This window comes from Mirounga angustirostris, unplaced genomic scaffold (genome assembly GCF_029215605.1).
Source record: "Mirounga angustirostris isolate CCGP_5_RB_7025 unplaced genomic scaffold, mMirAng1.0.hap1 SCAF_3, whole genome shotgun sequence".
Classification (NCBI taxonomy): domain Eukaryota; kingdom Metazoa; phylum Chordata; class Mammalia; order Carnivora; family Phocidae; genus Mirounga; species Mirounga angustirostris.
The window spans coordinates 133600589-133613399 of record NW_026991711.1 but is presented as its reverse complement, the minus strand read 5'-3'; the positions used below and the strand labels follow the sequence as shown (position 1 = coordinate 133613399).

General features: G+C 40.8%; 1 protein-coding gene across 1 annotated transcript in view; it reads left to right on the top strand.

Annotated features, from left to right (window-relative positions):
- The window catches only part of LRP2 (LDL receptor related protein 2), a 173149-nt gene that overhangs the window by 28716 nt on the left and 131622 nt on the right, over positions 1 to 12811 (top strand). Inside the window, exons 6-10 of the mRNA XM_064585822.1 lie at positions 84 to 197; positions 1381 to 1497; positions 3558 to 3710; positions 5189 to 5308; positions 11082 to 11210. Coding sequence (XP_064441892.1) covers positions 84 to 197; positions 1381 to 1497; positions 3558 to 3710; positions 5189 to 5308; positions 11082 to 11210 — 633 coding nt within the window. The remainder of the gene's footprint in view (positions 1 to 83; positions 198 to 1380; positions 1498 to 3557; positions 3711 to 5188; positions 5309 to 11081; positions 11211 to 12811) is intronic.

Here is a 12811-nt window from a genome sequence, read left to right as displayed (position 1 = left end):
GACAGAATCTGCCTGTGAAATTAAATGGCTACGGTGGAACTGAACTTCTCTTTCTGCTCTCCCTTGCTACCCTTGTGTCGCAGCTAAGGTATGTTCACACCACGAGTTCCAGTGTGACAGTGGGCTGTGCCTCCCTCATGCTTACGTCTGCGACCATTACCCTGATTGTGAAGATGGCAGCGATGAACATTCTTGCAGTACGGTGATTTCCTTATGCTGGGTCAGGTTACTAGGAGTGTTGTTGTAGTTATTTTCTGACGAATGTACCACTCTTTTCAAACAAAAGGGTCACTATGACTCATGGCAGATGGAGCCAGAAGATCATTTAGGGCCCATGGCATGAGCTTCAGTAGTGAAGCTAGACCTCGCCTCTTTTATCATCCAAGGATCTGTGTAGAGTTGAAGGATTGCTGATGGACAGTGTGTATTTGTTTTCTCTTAGGCTACAAGGGGACAGGGTGAATTGTGTCACTCGGCTCTCAAATTACCCATCCTTCAGGAATGGGTCTGATAACCTTGATAGGAGACTGAGAGAAGGACTTTGAAGGGAGGGGAAGTTCCCTAATAGCAGTGGTCCCAGCTCTCCTCTTTACTTGGAAATTTCTTACATTGAAATTGGGGGGATAGGAAAGTCAGTGTGGTGCCAATGGCTTTCGTTGCCTCCGCTTTTTAACTCTGACCCTCCTTCCCCCCTCCCCCGCAAGTCGTTGCCTGCAATGTAACCCGTCTCTCATTGTTGCCAACCCTGGACTCGTTTTATTGGAATATGTACTCTGATGTCTCTGTGAGAGAGTTTTAACTAATTTCACAAAATTAGTTGGCACCTTTTTGTGGTCATTTATTTACTCGAATGTTACGATTTGTTACCACACCCGTTTTGATTGGTTGGCACCTATGTCTTGTTAAGTATTTTGGGTATCACCCTAACTTTTTATGAGCCATGCCTGATTTCCCTGCTGGCCCCTGGGCTTATTTCAGTGACTGGATTAAAGAGAATGTGACAACATGGAACGGGTGACTCATTTGGTCCTGGATGGCAGTTTCAGTGCTTGTGATAAAGTAAGGGCATGTTGGACACTGCCATGCCTGGAGCACCTTTATCGGTCTGCATTCTTTGCTCTGCATCAACCTACAGCAAACTGCCTTGTTTGTAATCTTGAGAAACATAGACTGGCACCTGACTTCATTTCCTTGACCCAAAGCTGCTGCTATGTTTTCTTCCTTTTCTCCCCTTTTTTCCTTCTCTTCCCTATTTTCTTTCCTGTATTTTTTTTTTTTTTTCTGTCAAGATACTTGACAGAAGTTTAGGCGGTGAGGTGAACTCTTTAATTTTTCCCAAGTGATTTGTGTCTTTGGAGTGCAGCTGTTGTTTCCTTCCAGCCTATGAGACCTGCAGAGGCAACCAGTTCACTTGCCACAGCGGCTACTGCATTAGTCAAAACTCGGTTTGTGACGGAGAGAACGACTGTAAGGATAACAGCGATGAAAATGGATGCGGTAAGGAGGAGAAGAGATTCTGAATGAAAAGCATTTTCTTTTCTTTTTTAAAAATATATTTATTTATTCATTTGTCAGAGAGAGAGAGCGCACAAGCAGGGGGAGTGGGAGAGGGAGAAGCAGGTCCCCGCCGAGCAGGGAACCCGATGCGGGGCTCGATCCCAGGATCCTGGGAGCATGACCTGAGCCGAAGGCAGACGCTTAACTGACTGAGCCACCCAGGCGTCCCTGGAAAGCATTTTCTTAAAGTGTTTTCCAGAACTTGTATTCCTACTTCCCTTGTTAGAAATTATCTGTGTGACGAGCAAGTCTCGGGATTGGCTGCGTGTTAAGTAACTTGGTGGGGAAGAGGAGGTGACTTCACTAGCTTTTCTTAAAAAAGACACTGAACTCAAATACAGTATAAATTATAATCTCTTCCCTCTTATCATTAAAGTAAAATAGGTGGGGCAGTCTGTCCCCCTTCTGTAACACATGCTGACTTTTTCCTTTGGAGACTGCTTATTTTAACTAGGTTTATTTGTATAGAAGAAGTAGGGTGGGGAAGGAAGGAAAGTAGGGGGAAATGTGATTTGCCTTGACCTTATAACCTTTAAAAATGACTTTGCACCTTGGTAAGAGTTCAGTTTTTTGTTTTCAGATTTTCAACCACATGGGTCACTGACATCCAGTGGTAGAAGGGAGGCCACCTGGGGAACATGTGAGAAAGAAGTAGGGACTGGTAGTTGCAGGAAGGGCTTCTACCCAGGGAATTGTTTCGAGAGTCTCTGAGAAGGAAATTCCAGTGATAGCACCTCCCTCACCAGTAGTAGTCCCAACAGTTGAGAAGTTCCTAACACCCACACTGTTAAGCAAGTATAGTAAGAGTGATGCTTGGGGAAGAGCCATTGGTTTTGGTATTCCAAGAAGTATTCTCCCTATAGTTCAGTCATAGGTTTTCTTACATTGTTGACATTGCACTAAAGGAAAAAAAAATCAAATAGCTCCCCCCCGCAAAAAAAAAGAGAAAAACAAAAACAGAATTAAAAACTCAGGACTCTTGGTATTATCTAGTTCTGTAATTCATGATTTAAATAACAGAATTTTCTTCTAGGGGTTATTAATCTAGTTTGTTCGATAATTCAGGCCTATGTCTCTTCTTACTCTTAAAACCAGGCTGAGGACTGCCTACCTTAGAAAGAATGGAACTTAATTTGTCACTTCTTAGAATCCCAATAAAAGACCAGTAGTAGTGTTAGACATTACCATTTGCTGGTGGGAATGCAAGTTGGCACAGCCACTTCGGAAACCAGTGTGGAGGTGCCTCAAAATATTAAAAATAGAGCTACCCTATGACCCAGCAATTGCACTACTGGCTATTTACCCCAGAGACACAGATGTAGGGAAAGGAAGGGCCATATGCACCCCGGTGTTCATAGCAGCAATGTCCGCAATAGCCAAACTGTGGAAGGAGCCGAGATGCCCTTCAACAGATGAATGGATAAAGAAGATGTGGTCCATATAGACAATGGAATATTACTCACCATCATAAAGGATGAATACCCAACTTTTACATCAACATGGATGGGACTGGAGGAGATTATGCTAAGTGAAATACGTCAAGCAGAGAAAGTCAGTTATATGGTTTCACTTATTTGTGGAATATAAGGAATAGCATGGAGGACATTAGAAGAAGGAAGGGAAAAATGAAGGGGGGGAAATCGGAGGGGGAGACGAACCATGGACTCTGAGAAACAATCTGAGGGTTTTAGAGGGGAGGGGGGTAGGGGGGTGGGCTAGCCTGGTGATGGGTATTAAGGAGGGCACGTATTGCATGGAGCACTGGGTGTTATATGCAAACAATGAATCATAGAACACTACATCAAAAATTAATGATGTACTGTTGGTGACTAACATAAAATAATAAAATTAAATTAAATTTAAAAAAATTACCAGTTTAGGTCATTTGTAGACTTCTCTTGTCCACCTGATCTGTATTCCCTCTTATCCATTGATTTTAAAAGACTCTACCTGGCTCCACCTCTCATGTGGCCTATGATTCTTTTACTCATCCCCTGCAGAAAGCAGTAGTCACCATGTTCGTGAATGCTACCCAGGAGAATGGGCTTGTCCAGAGTCTGGAAAATGCATCCCAATTGTAAATGTTTGTGATGGGACTTTAGATTGTCCAGGAGGAGAAGACGAAAACAATAGCACCAAAGGGCGATATTGTGGTGAGTATGGAAATTTATCTGGATAGCTTTCAAATAAAGATGTTTCTGTTTTTCTATAATAGATTCCCAAATACAGAGAATATCAGTGTTTGCACAACTATCCCAAGGTGTACTGGCTTACACAAACATTTATTATTTTTCGTAGTGCTGTGGGTTGGCTAGGAAGTTCTTGCGGCCTAGACCAGCTCACTCATGTGTTGAGGCTGTTGCAATAAAAGCTCAGGCTAGTATTTTTCCACATGATAGTAGAAAAGGTGAACTCTAGTGTGCAAGCTCTTTTAAATCTCTTCTTAGGTCACGTTTGCTAAATGTTGATTGGCCAAGTCCAGATTCAATGGATTGATGAAACAGAGTCCATTTCTTTTTTCTTTTCTTTTTTTTTTTTTTTTAAAGATTTTATTTATTTATTTGAGAGAGAGAGTCAGAGAGAGAGAGAGCACAAGAGGGAGGAGCAGGAGAGGGAGAAGCAGACTCCCTGCTGATCAGGGAGCCCGATGCGGGACTCGATCCAGGGACTCCAGGATCATGACCTGAGCCGAAGGCAGTCGCTTAACCAACTGAGCCACCCAGGCGCCCCAGACTCCATTTCTTGATGGGAGGAGCTACAAAATATTTGTGGTGTTTTTTTCCTTCCCCCAGGCAGAATGGTTTTAATGGCAATTTTCATGATTTTAAAGATGTTCTGGAGATTTTATTTCCTGGCTTATACTTAAGAAAAAACCTGGCTATACTCAAAAAAGAAGCTTCTGGTTTCTGGGACATGTACCTTGAATTAGTTTTTCTTTTTTTTTTTTTCTGTGACTGTAGAATATCCCTCCACCATTACTCTCTCAACTATGTGGACAATTGACTGTCCTGTAAGGGAATACAATTTATGACCTTGACTTCATCAGTAGTGTGCTCTATAAATTATCTAGTAGTTGTTTAGAAGTTGCCATGGTTAACATTTTTTTTTTTTAAGATTTTATTTATTTATTTGACAGAGAAATAGAGAGAGAGCACAGATAGGCAGAGTGGCAGGCAGAGGGAGAGGGAGAAGCCGGCTTCCGGCAGAGCAGAGAGCCCAATGCGGGACTCGATCCCAGGACCCTGGGACCATGACCCGAGCCGAAGGCAGACGCTTAACCGACTGAGCCACCCAGGCACCCCTAATGTTATTCTCATTCCAGTCACTTGAGAATTCTTGACTTTCTCTATTATGTAGACAAAAAGATAGACTTATGACCCGATTTTTCTATAAACAGTACTTAAGATGACTTATACTTGCACAGTTATCATTTTAAAAGGGAGTTATTAAAAATACGAGTTGAGCTTTTCTTGCATAATAAAGCAGTAAGGCTTGAAGGCTAATAATTTCTGTGCCTCTACTACATGCTTACTTAGCTTTTAGGTTTGATAAAAGACGCTTTTCTGTTATAGGTACATCAGTCTTGTCCAGAGGTCACCATTCACTTAACAAAGTGTTTTTCTCTGTTTAGATGTGAATTTGTGTTCTCTACTGAGCTGTGAGTACCAATGCCACATGTCACCGAATGGAGGGATGTGTTACTGTCCCCCAGGTTTTATCGTTGACCAAAATAATACCCGCAACTGTGTCGGTAAGTGACAAGTGGGAGTGCCTAGTGTTTTGTCACAGTGCTGCGGCATTCACGGCTTCTGTGATCTCCGACATCAAGGTGTTTGTGCTTGTGGATGGGAGTGGCAGTCTTTATAACAAAGAGTAACACAGTCGCCATAGAAAACCTGGGCAATACGAAGTTTTAGCTCAGAGTAACTTCTGTGAGGTGCACAAGGCAAAAGAGTAGTTCTTTTGAGTGAGTTGACTAGCTCCATGGATACCTATCTCCACCCAGATGAAGGACGAAGTCTTCTGTGTTTTCTTCTCAAGTATTCAGAAGCAGGGTTGGTGTGACCATACTGGTCGTTCAATACTGGAATACATCCATGTGGTTGGTAAATAACCGCTGTCTGAACCCATCAACTACCCTACCCTGACCCCCCCTGGCCTCTTCTCAAGGATCTCAAACCTCTTCAGGATCCAGCAACTAAAGAGTGGTCACCGAACAGCAGAGGATCATCAGCTCACTGCCCCGCTGACCACAGTGGCCAGTCAGTGCCCATGTCAGGCTGGCTGTTAATTCCATTTATTTTCACCTCTACTTGAAGCTTCTTGAAGCTTTGTTCAAGGACAAACACTATCATTTTCCTTCATTTGGCTGGCATTGAACTAGATGCTGGTTCACCAAATATTTCTCACATCTCTCTTACCTGAATTATAAGAATGATTTCTCCCATTAGGAAATTTTTGATTCTGATGTGAGCTGACTTTGCATCCTTCTGTGATTAGGATGGGATCTTATGATGGGAGACTACTATGGCCAAGTATCAATTTTCAGTTTTTTAGGATTTGAAAAATGAATTTTTAATGCTCTTTCTTTTTCCTTCTTTCTGATTTTTTTAAGAGGTGGGGGGAGGGGCAGAGGAAGAGGGAGAGAGAGAATCTTAAGCAGGCTCCACGCCCAGTGCGAGCTGGACGTGGGGCTTGATCTCACGACCCTGAGATCATGACTGAGCTGAAATCAAGAGTCAGACTTTGACTGACTGAGCCACCCAGGTGCCCCTCCTTCTTTCTGATTTTTGATACATAAACAATAAACCTATTAGCAGAAAGTGTCCAAAGGGGTTTTAAAAAACAAAACAAAACAAAACAACAACTTTGTTTTTACTGGTGTTGGCAAAAAGGCATCTGGAAGGCAACTGTAATGATTCATTAAAATTAAATTTGGTAGGGGTACCTGGGTGGTATAGTTGGTTAAGTGGTGGACTCTTGGTCTCAACTCAGGTCTTGGGGTCATGGGATCAAGCCTGAGCATCAGGGCTCTGTGCTCAGTGCGGAGTCTGATTGAGATTTTCTCTCCCTCTCTCTCCCCCGCCCCCCCCATGCTCTCTCTCTAAGATAGATAGATAGATAAATAAATCCTTTAAAAAAAATTAAGTTTGGTAATCATCTAGATCTCCAAAATATAGATGATTCAGATTTTTCCCAGGATTTTTGTGTTCTTTTGATATTCCTTAGAAATATGGGATTCTTCAGGGCTTTCTGAAAAAAAAAAAAAACAAAAAAAACAAAAAAACCAAAACAGACATGGCATACATAATACTTTTTACAAAAGTGCTTCTTCTGAAGTAATTTCCAAAATATTAATATAATTTGGTCAACAGTATTGAATTTGGATAAATGTTATTCAGTCTTTAGTCTCAGCTCGCGGCTTCCAACTAACTTGATTATCAAACATGGTTGATCTTAAATTTAATGCCACAAATTTGGTTTACAAATTTGGAACTTTTGAGAAAATCTATTCCTCAGTGTTATTGAGAACCATAATAATGGGGCTCATTTATGTGTCATATGTCAAGAAAAACAAGATTTTTAGATCTAGTAAAGCAATCCAAGTGATGTTGTCCTTGGTAATTTTAGGAGGTAATTTTAGGTTTCTGGTATCGGGGCCATGCCCCAAAGTTTGCCCACTATCTGATTGCTCCTCTTAAGTAACAGTATAGTTGCTTGTTGGATAGAAGACGTGTCACACGACAAGACATGAATATGAGACACGGCCTGTGCTTTATGCAAGTCACCCCAAGAGATTCTGAAACCTCAGAGACAATTCTGAATTACTTAAGCCCCCAAATTTCTAATCATTTGAAAGCTTCTCTAAATAAAAGAGTGTGATCTGCAACAGGCATTAAATGAAATCAGGACACTTTTCGTGTTTTATTATTGCCAACGTTATCATTATCATCACCATCATCACATTGGGGATGCATTCAAGTGATTTTAAAATACTTTTCACACGAACATCCTCAATTGTTAGGTGGTTTTCTGACTTTGGAACCCCTGGCAGTGCTGCCTGGCATTGCTGCGAAGGCAGTGTGCCCTTTTCTTCAGAGTGGTGCTCATCCGTGGGTGCGAGCCTGCTCCTTTGTCTTTGGCAAATGTCAGGCTCCTCCACCATTCCCCCCCGCCCCCCCTTATTGCCACCCAGCTGCCAATTCGATTTCCAGTCTTTTAGTTCTCTAGGCATTTCTCCTTTCTCTTAGTAGAAAAGGAATTCCAATAGAAATACCAGAAGCCACATTCTCAGTATTTCATCAGCTTCTCTTTTTTTCCTCTCTCAACCCCCGAAGAGGAGATGGGGCTGGGCTGCCTTGCATTTGGAACTTGATAGGCCGTGAAGTCTTTTCAGTAAAAGTGATTGCTCTTTCAGAATCCCTAGTTTAGTCTTGTGATGCCTGACAACCTGTTCTTAGGCTCCCCCCCCCGCTTTTTTTGGGGCACTCTAGCATCTTGTTAGCACATTTTCCAACACTTTTTTCCCCCAATATCTAAGTCTGTGATGAGCTTTGGGTTATATTTCCAAGTGTCTAAGGCTCCTTGTATGTCAGAGGTCTGGGCCACTTTGTTTTGCAGTCTGAAATAAATGAAAAGCTGTCATTATAAAGTTTTTTACATTGAGCCTATTAATAAATGTAATGTAGAAAATTCCAGTATTATGCTGTGGCACAAGATAATTTCAGGATTTATAGAACACACCCAATTCACACTAGAAGTGATGTGGGCTGATAACTGCGTCACTAGTTTTAAATTCCATGATGAACATTTTTAATCCCTGCAGTATGTGCCTGGGATGTTAGTACAGATAACTTCATTTGGAGATGAGCTCAAAAGTCTGCGGTGGAGGGCTTTTGTGTTAGGCCCCCTGCCACCTATAGAGATCTTTTCTGTGATCTTCCCTATTTTTCAAGGATGTGTTCTTTGCCCCTGAGTTCTGAAGATCTGTTAAAATTTATTTCACAGAAGATACTTTGTTCTATGTAAAGAGAACTCGTTAATTTTAATACGTGACATTATAAAACCGGTTACACTTGTTTCAGCTGAGCTTTTAGGGAAATTGTTTTTGTTTGTTCTTTCAAGCATTTCAATTCAACAAATACTCTGTACGGGTGTAATACTCTGCATGGCTTCAGGTGTTGGAAACCTATGCAACATTTATCATCTTAGACATGGCTCCCCAGTGAATGCCTCGGTGGTAATCAAGAATAAAATTGAGTAATCCTGACACGAAATCTTGTGTCCTTCCACCATTCATCTGCCTCTGGTAGTCTTGACCTGGCTCTGGAGCCTCTGAGGCGTGTTGAAGCAGTTTACCCAGGGTTATTGTTTCTGATTGACGGGACATGCTGTTCGGCGACAGAATGACATCGTGGTGCAGAGTTAGGGCAGGGAGGTCATTCAGCATGGTGGGATTTCAGGCAGCCAGAGGGATCAGAGGGTGTCCAAGGAGGTCTAAGCTAAAAAGGAGTTTTTGAACTATTTTCAAAGCAGGATCTGTTGGTACGAGGCAACAAAGAATGAAAAGGCAAGAAAAATAGATAAAGGTAATGTGGTGGGAGGTGGTATTATAAAGTAGTGTTTTAGGGATTTATACAGTTTCCACTACTTTCCTATTCTCATGAAAAGCCTCAAGTCTACTTTCATTTTTCTGGTTTTCACTTTGGTTAATGATGGATATTAATTAGCCTTCATTTTCCTCCGTCGTGGAGACTATAATCTTATTCAGTCATTAAAAGTGGCAGTTATTTTATACACTCATTCAAACGTTAAAGTGTTTGTAGCCCAGGTGATAGGAAGGGCATTCACACCCACGAATTCCTAGTTATGACTTCTTCACCTTTGGTTTTCTTCTGTTTGACATCAGAACTCCTGCTCCCGGGATGACTCCAGACCCTTAAGCGTATTTTCATCGGTCTTGCATTCAAAATGAGGTCATGAAGTGCTCGCTTTGGCAGCACATATACAAAATGAGGTCATGACATTCTGGGAATTTGAGGGCGAATATCCTGTACTTTTCATTTCTACTGAGGTGAAGCCTCAGGTGGTGCCGTCTCAGGGCTGAGGCAAGGACACAGAAGAGATAAATCATGAAGGGCCTTTTATTCATACCCACATGCCTTTCACCTTGTCATGTCCAAATTGGATTAATTTTTTCCTTTGGTTAGTCACAGTTCTTGGAAAGAAAGATCTGCAGGCCCATGTTGTTATATTTGGTCTTGAGGGAAAATTGGAAACATTAGCTTGATCCCAGGAAATTCTCGAGCTTTGTAACTGGGGAGTTGTGCGATGTTATGGTAGAACCCGAGTCCCAACTCTGATATTTGCTGCAAGTGTAATCAGATCCAAGTAATGTGGAGAATTCTAGACCTGAGGGTCCAATGCTTTCAGAAATTATAATTCACTGAGAACCTGTTGGTATGGGCTGTGATGGTTTTCCTCCCAGGGAAGCAGTGCACAGGGTGAAGGAGGGTGAAGTGTGGATGTGAACTTGGAGGGTCAATGAAATATTTGGCACCAATCTACCAAGATAGGACAATTTTTGTGCCCCTTAAACTGTACAGTCTTTGAGAAAGACCCTTTATATCTTGTGTTGTTCCACTCACTCCCTTCCTCCTTTGTTGTATTGTTTATATGTCAATTTCATTGAATCTCTTTTTACACAGTAGAACTAGGACTATGGTGACAATAAAAAGCTCTGTCATGTGATGAACACTTATTAAATGAATGAATACTAAGTTAATGAATAAGGAGAGGATACTTTTCATGTCTTAAGACTAATTTAAATTTAATTTTGGTTATAATTTTTGACATCAGAGGAAAGGCAGCTGGGTAAATGGATCTTTCCAAATACTTTATTCAGTATTTTGTGTCTTTTTGAGGGGATGGTTATAAGGCAGGTCTTACTTTATTCTGCTATCGCACTGTCCAGTAGAACTTTCTGCAGTGGTGGAAATGTGCTATATCTACATTTCCAGTATGGTAACCACTGAGCCCATGTAGCTATTAATCACTTGAAATGTGGCAGGACTAAGAAGCTGAATTACTAATTTTATTTCATTTTAATTAATCTAAATAAATTTAAGAAGCCATAGCGGGCTAGTGCCTACTATACTGGAAAGCACAGATGTGAAGGGAAGAATTTACACCAAAATTCAGATGGTAAACCAACATTAGTAAATTAAATGCAATACCACGGGGCAGTGAATCTAAGCAGTGCTGTGCATCTTCTGTAAAAGTATCCTTTGTGTAGATTAAAAAAAAAAACTGTTTAAATGCTTTTGGATTTTCTGTAGTATGAAGATGCCTGTTCTGAATTCCTATTTTTTAGTGTATGCCTAGAATCTGTGCTACCTCCAGAGGGTGCTTATTTAGATATGGGCCTCACCATATTCTTGTATAGCTGGTCCAAGGTTTTTCTCAGGGTGTGCTCAAAAAATGCTGGTAAACAAGATTACAAATGTTTATCTCCCATGTGGCAGATTTTAATGATTGCCAGATATGGGGAGTTTGTGACCAGATGTGTGAAGACCGAGTTGGCCATCACCAGTGCCACTGTGCAGAAGGGTATGTCTTGGAGCATCAACGGCATTGCAAAGCTAATACTTCCTGTAAGTAAATTAAGGACACTTGCCAGATCTCTGGACGGGAAACTTACGACGAATATCCTCCTTCCATAGCAGATGGCAAAAGAAGTACCAGCATTTATGTGGATAGCAGGGTTTTATCATCACAAATTAGGAGTGGGCCTTGCTGCCAGAAGAATGGGTCCACACTAATTTTGTATTTTGAGTATTAGGACCAATTTACGGATTAATCATGACCATTAGTCACTGTTTTTTGTTTTTTTAATTGGTTGCTTGTACACTTTGTGTCAGAGCTTTTGTGTCAGCTACCACATTTGATTGTGGAATACACTTTTTGCCTATTTTGGATTACTTGGACATTTAAATTTTAATTAATTTACCACACACATGGGTGACAAGTATCTATAGAAATAATTTTGGCATTGTTGATGAAAAATTTAGGAGTGATTGAAAATGGACCTCTGAAATTTGGATTGGAATTTTGGGGAATGCACTCATTCTGGGTGTTTTGTTGGAATTAATCTAAGTACTGTAGTACTGAAAAGTCATGGGGAAAATCTGTTAAAAAATGATACCTACCCCCCCCCCCCCCACCACCATTTTGTCACCATGCATTTCTGGATAAGAAGATCTTTGTTCCGGGGCGCCTGGGTGGCTCAGTCGTTAAGCGCCTGCCTTCGGCTCAGGTCATGGTCCCAGGGTTCTGGGATCGAGCCCCGCATCAGGCTCTCTGCTCAGTTGGAAGCCTGCTTCTCCCTCTCCCACTCCCCCTGCTTGTGTTCCCTCTCTCGCTGTGTCTCTCTCTGTCAAATAAATAAAAAAATCTTAAAAAAAAAAAAAAAAAAAAAAAGAAGCTCTTTGTTCCTTTTTTCCAATTGTTTTTTTCACACATGATCTTGAAGTTCCTTTGGTGGCCTTCTGAAATACATCTACTCCTAGAAATGATAAATGGCCCATTTCCAGGTTATTTTTGTGTAGAAATACCTGATTTGCTGTTTACTAACTCTTTGGTACAGCTGATTTTTAACAATTAAAATGTATTTACTTTGAAAGGATAATAAATTGATATGTTCAGAAATTCTAAATTATAAAAATGTCTTTTTCCAAATCTCTGTTCCTCTCTGACCAGTCTCCACTTCCCTTCTCCCATAATTGATCATTGTTTATTTTAATTCTAGAGACTGTCAAATACATAAATAAGAATGTACAAATACAGGTATCTAATTCTATTTTTATGGATTATGGTAGTAAACTATACATGCAGTGTATCAACACAGAGACTTCTTCCTCATTTTTTTTTTCTAGTGGCGTAATATTCCATTTTTTTGATGTACATTATTAACTCGTCCCCTACTGATGGGCTTTTATATCTTTTTTTTTTATCCTTTGCTATTGCAAACAAGACTGCAGTGAAAACCTTGATATTCATTTGTCATTTTGCATGCTTGTGTGTATGTAGGTAAAGGAGATTTGGGTCCATCATTGGCATGTTTTTCACAGAGTGATTTCCCAGTAATCCATAAAATATGTTCTGTGCTTTACACAATCTGAAGTTGCTGGGTTAGATGCCAGTATCATAGAGGATTCTTTTTTTTTTTTTTTTAAAGATTTTATTTATTTATTTA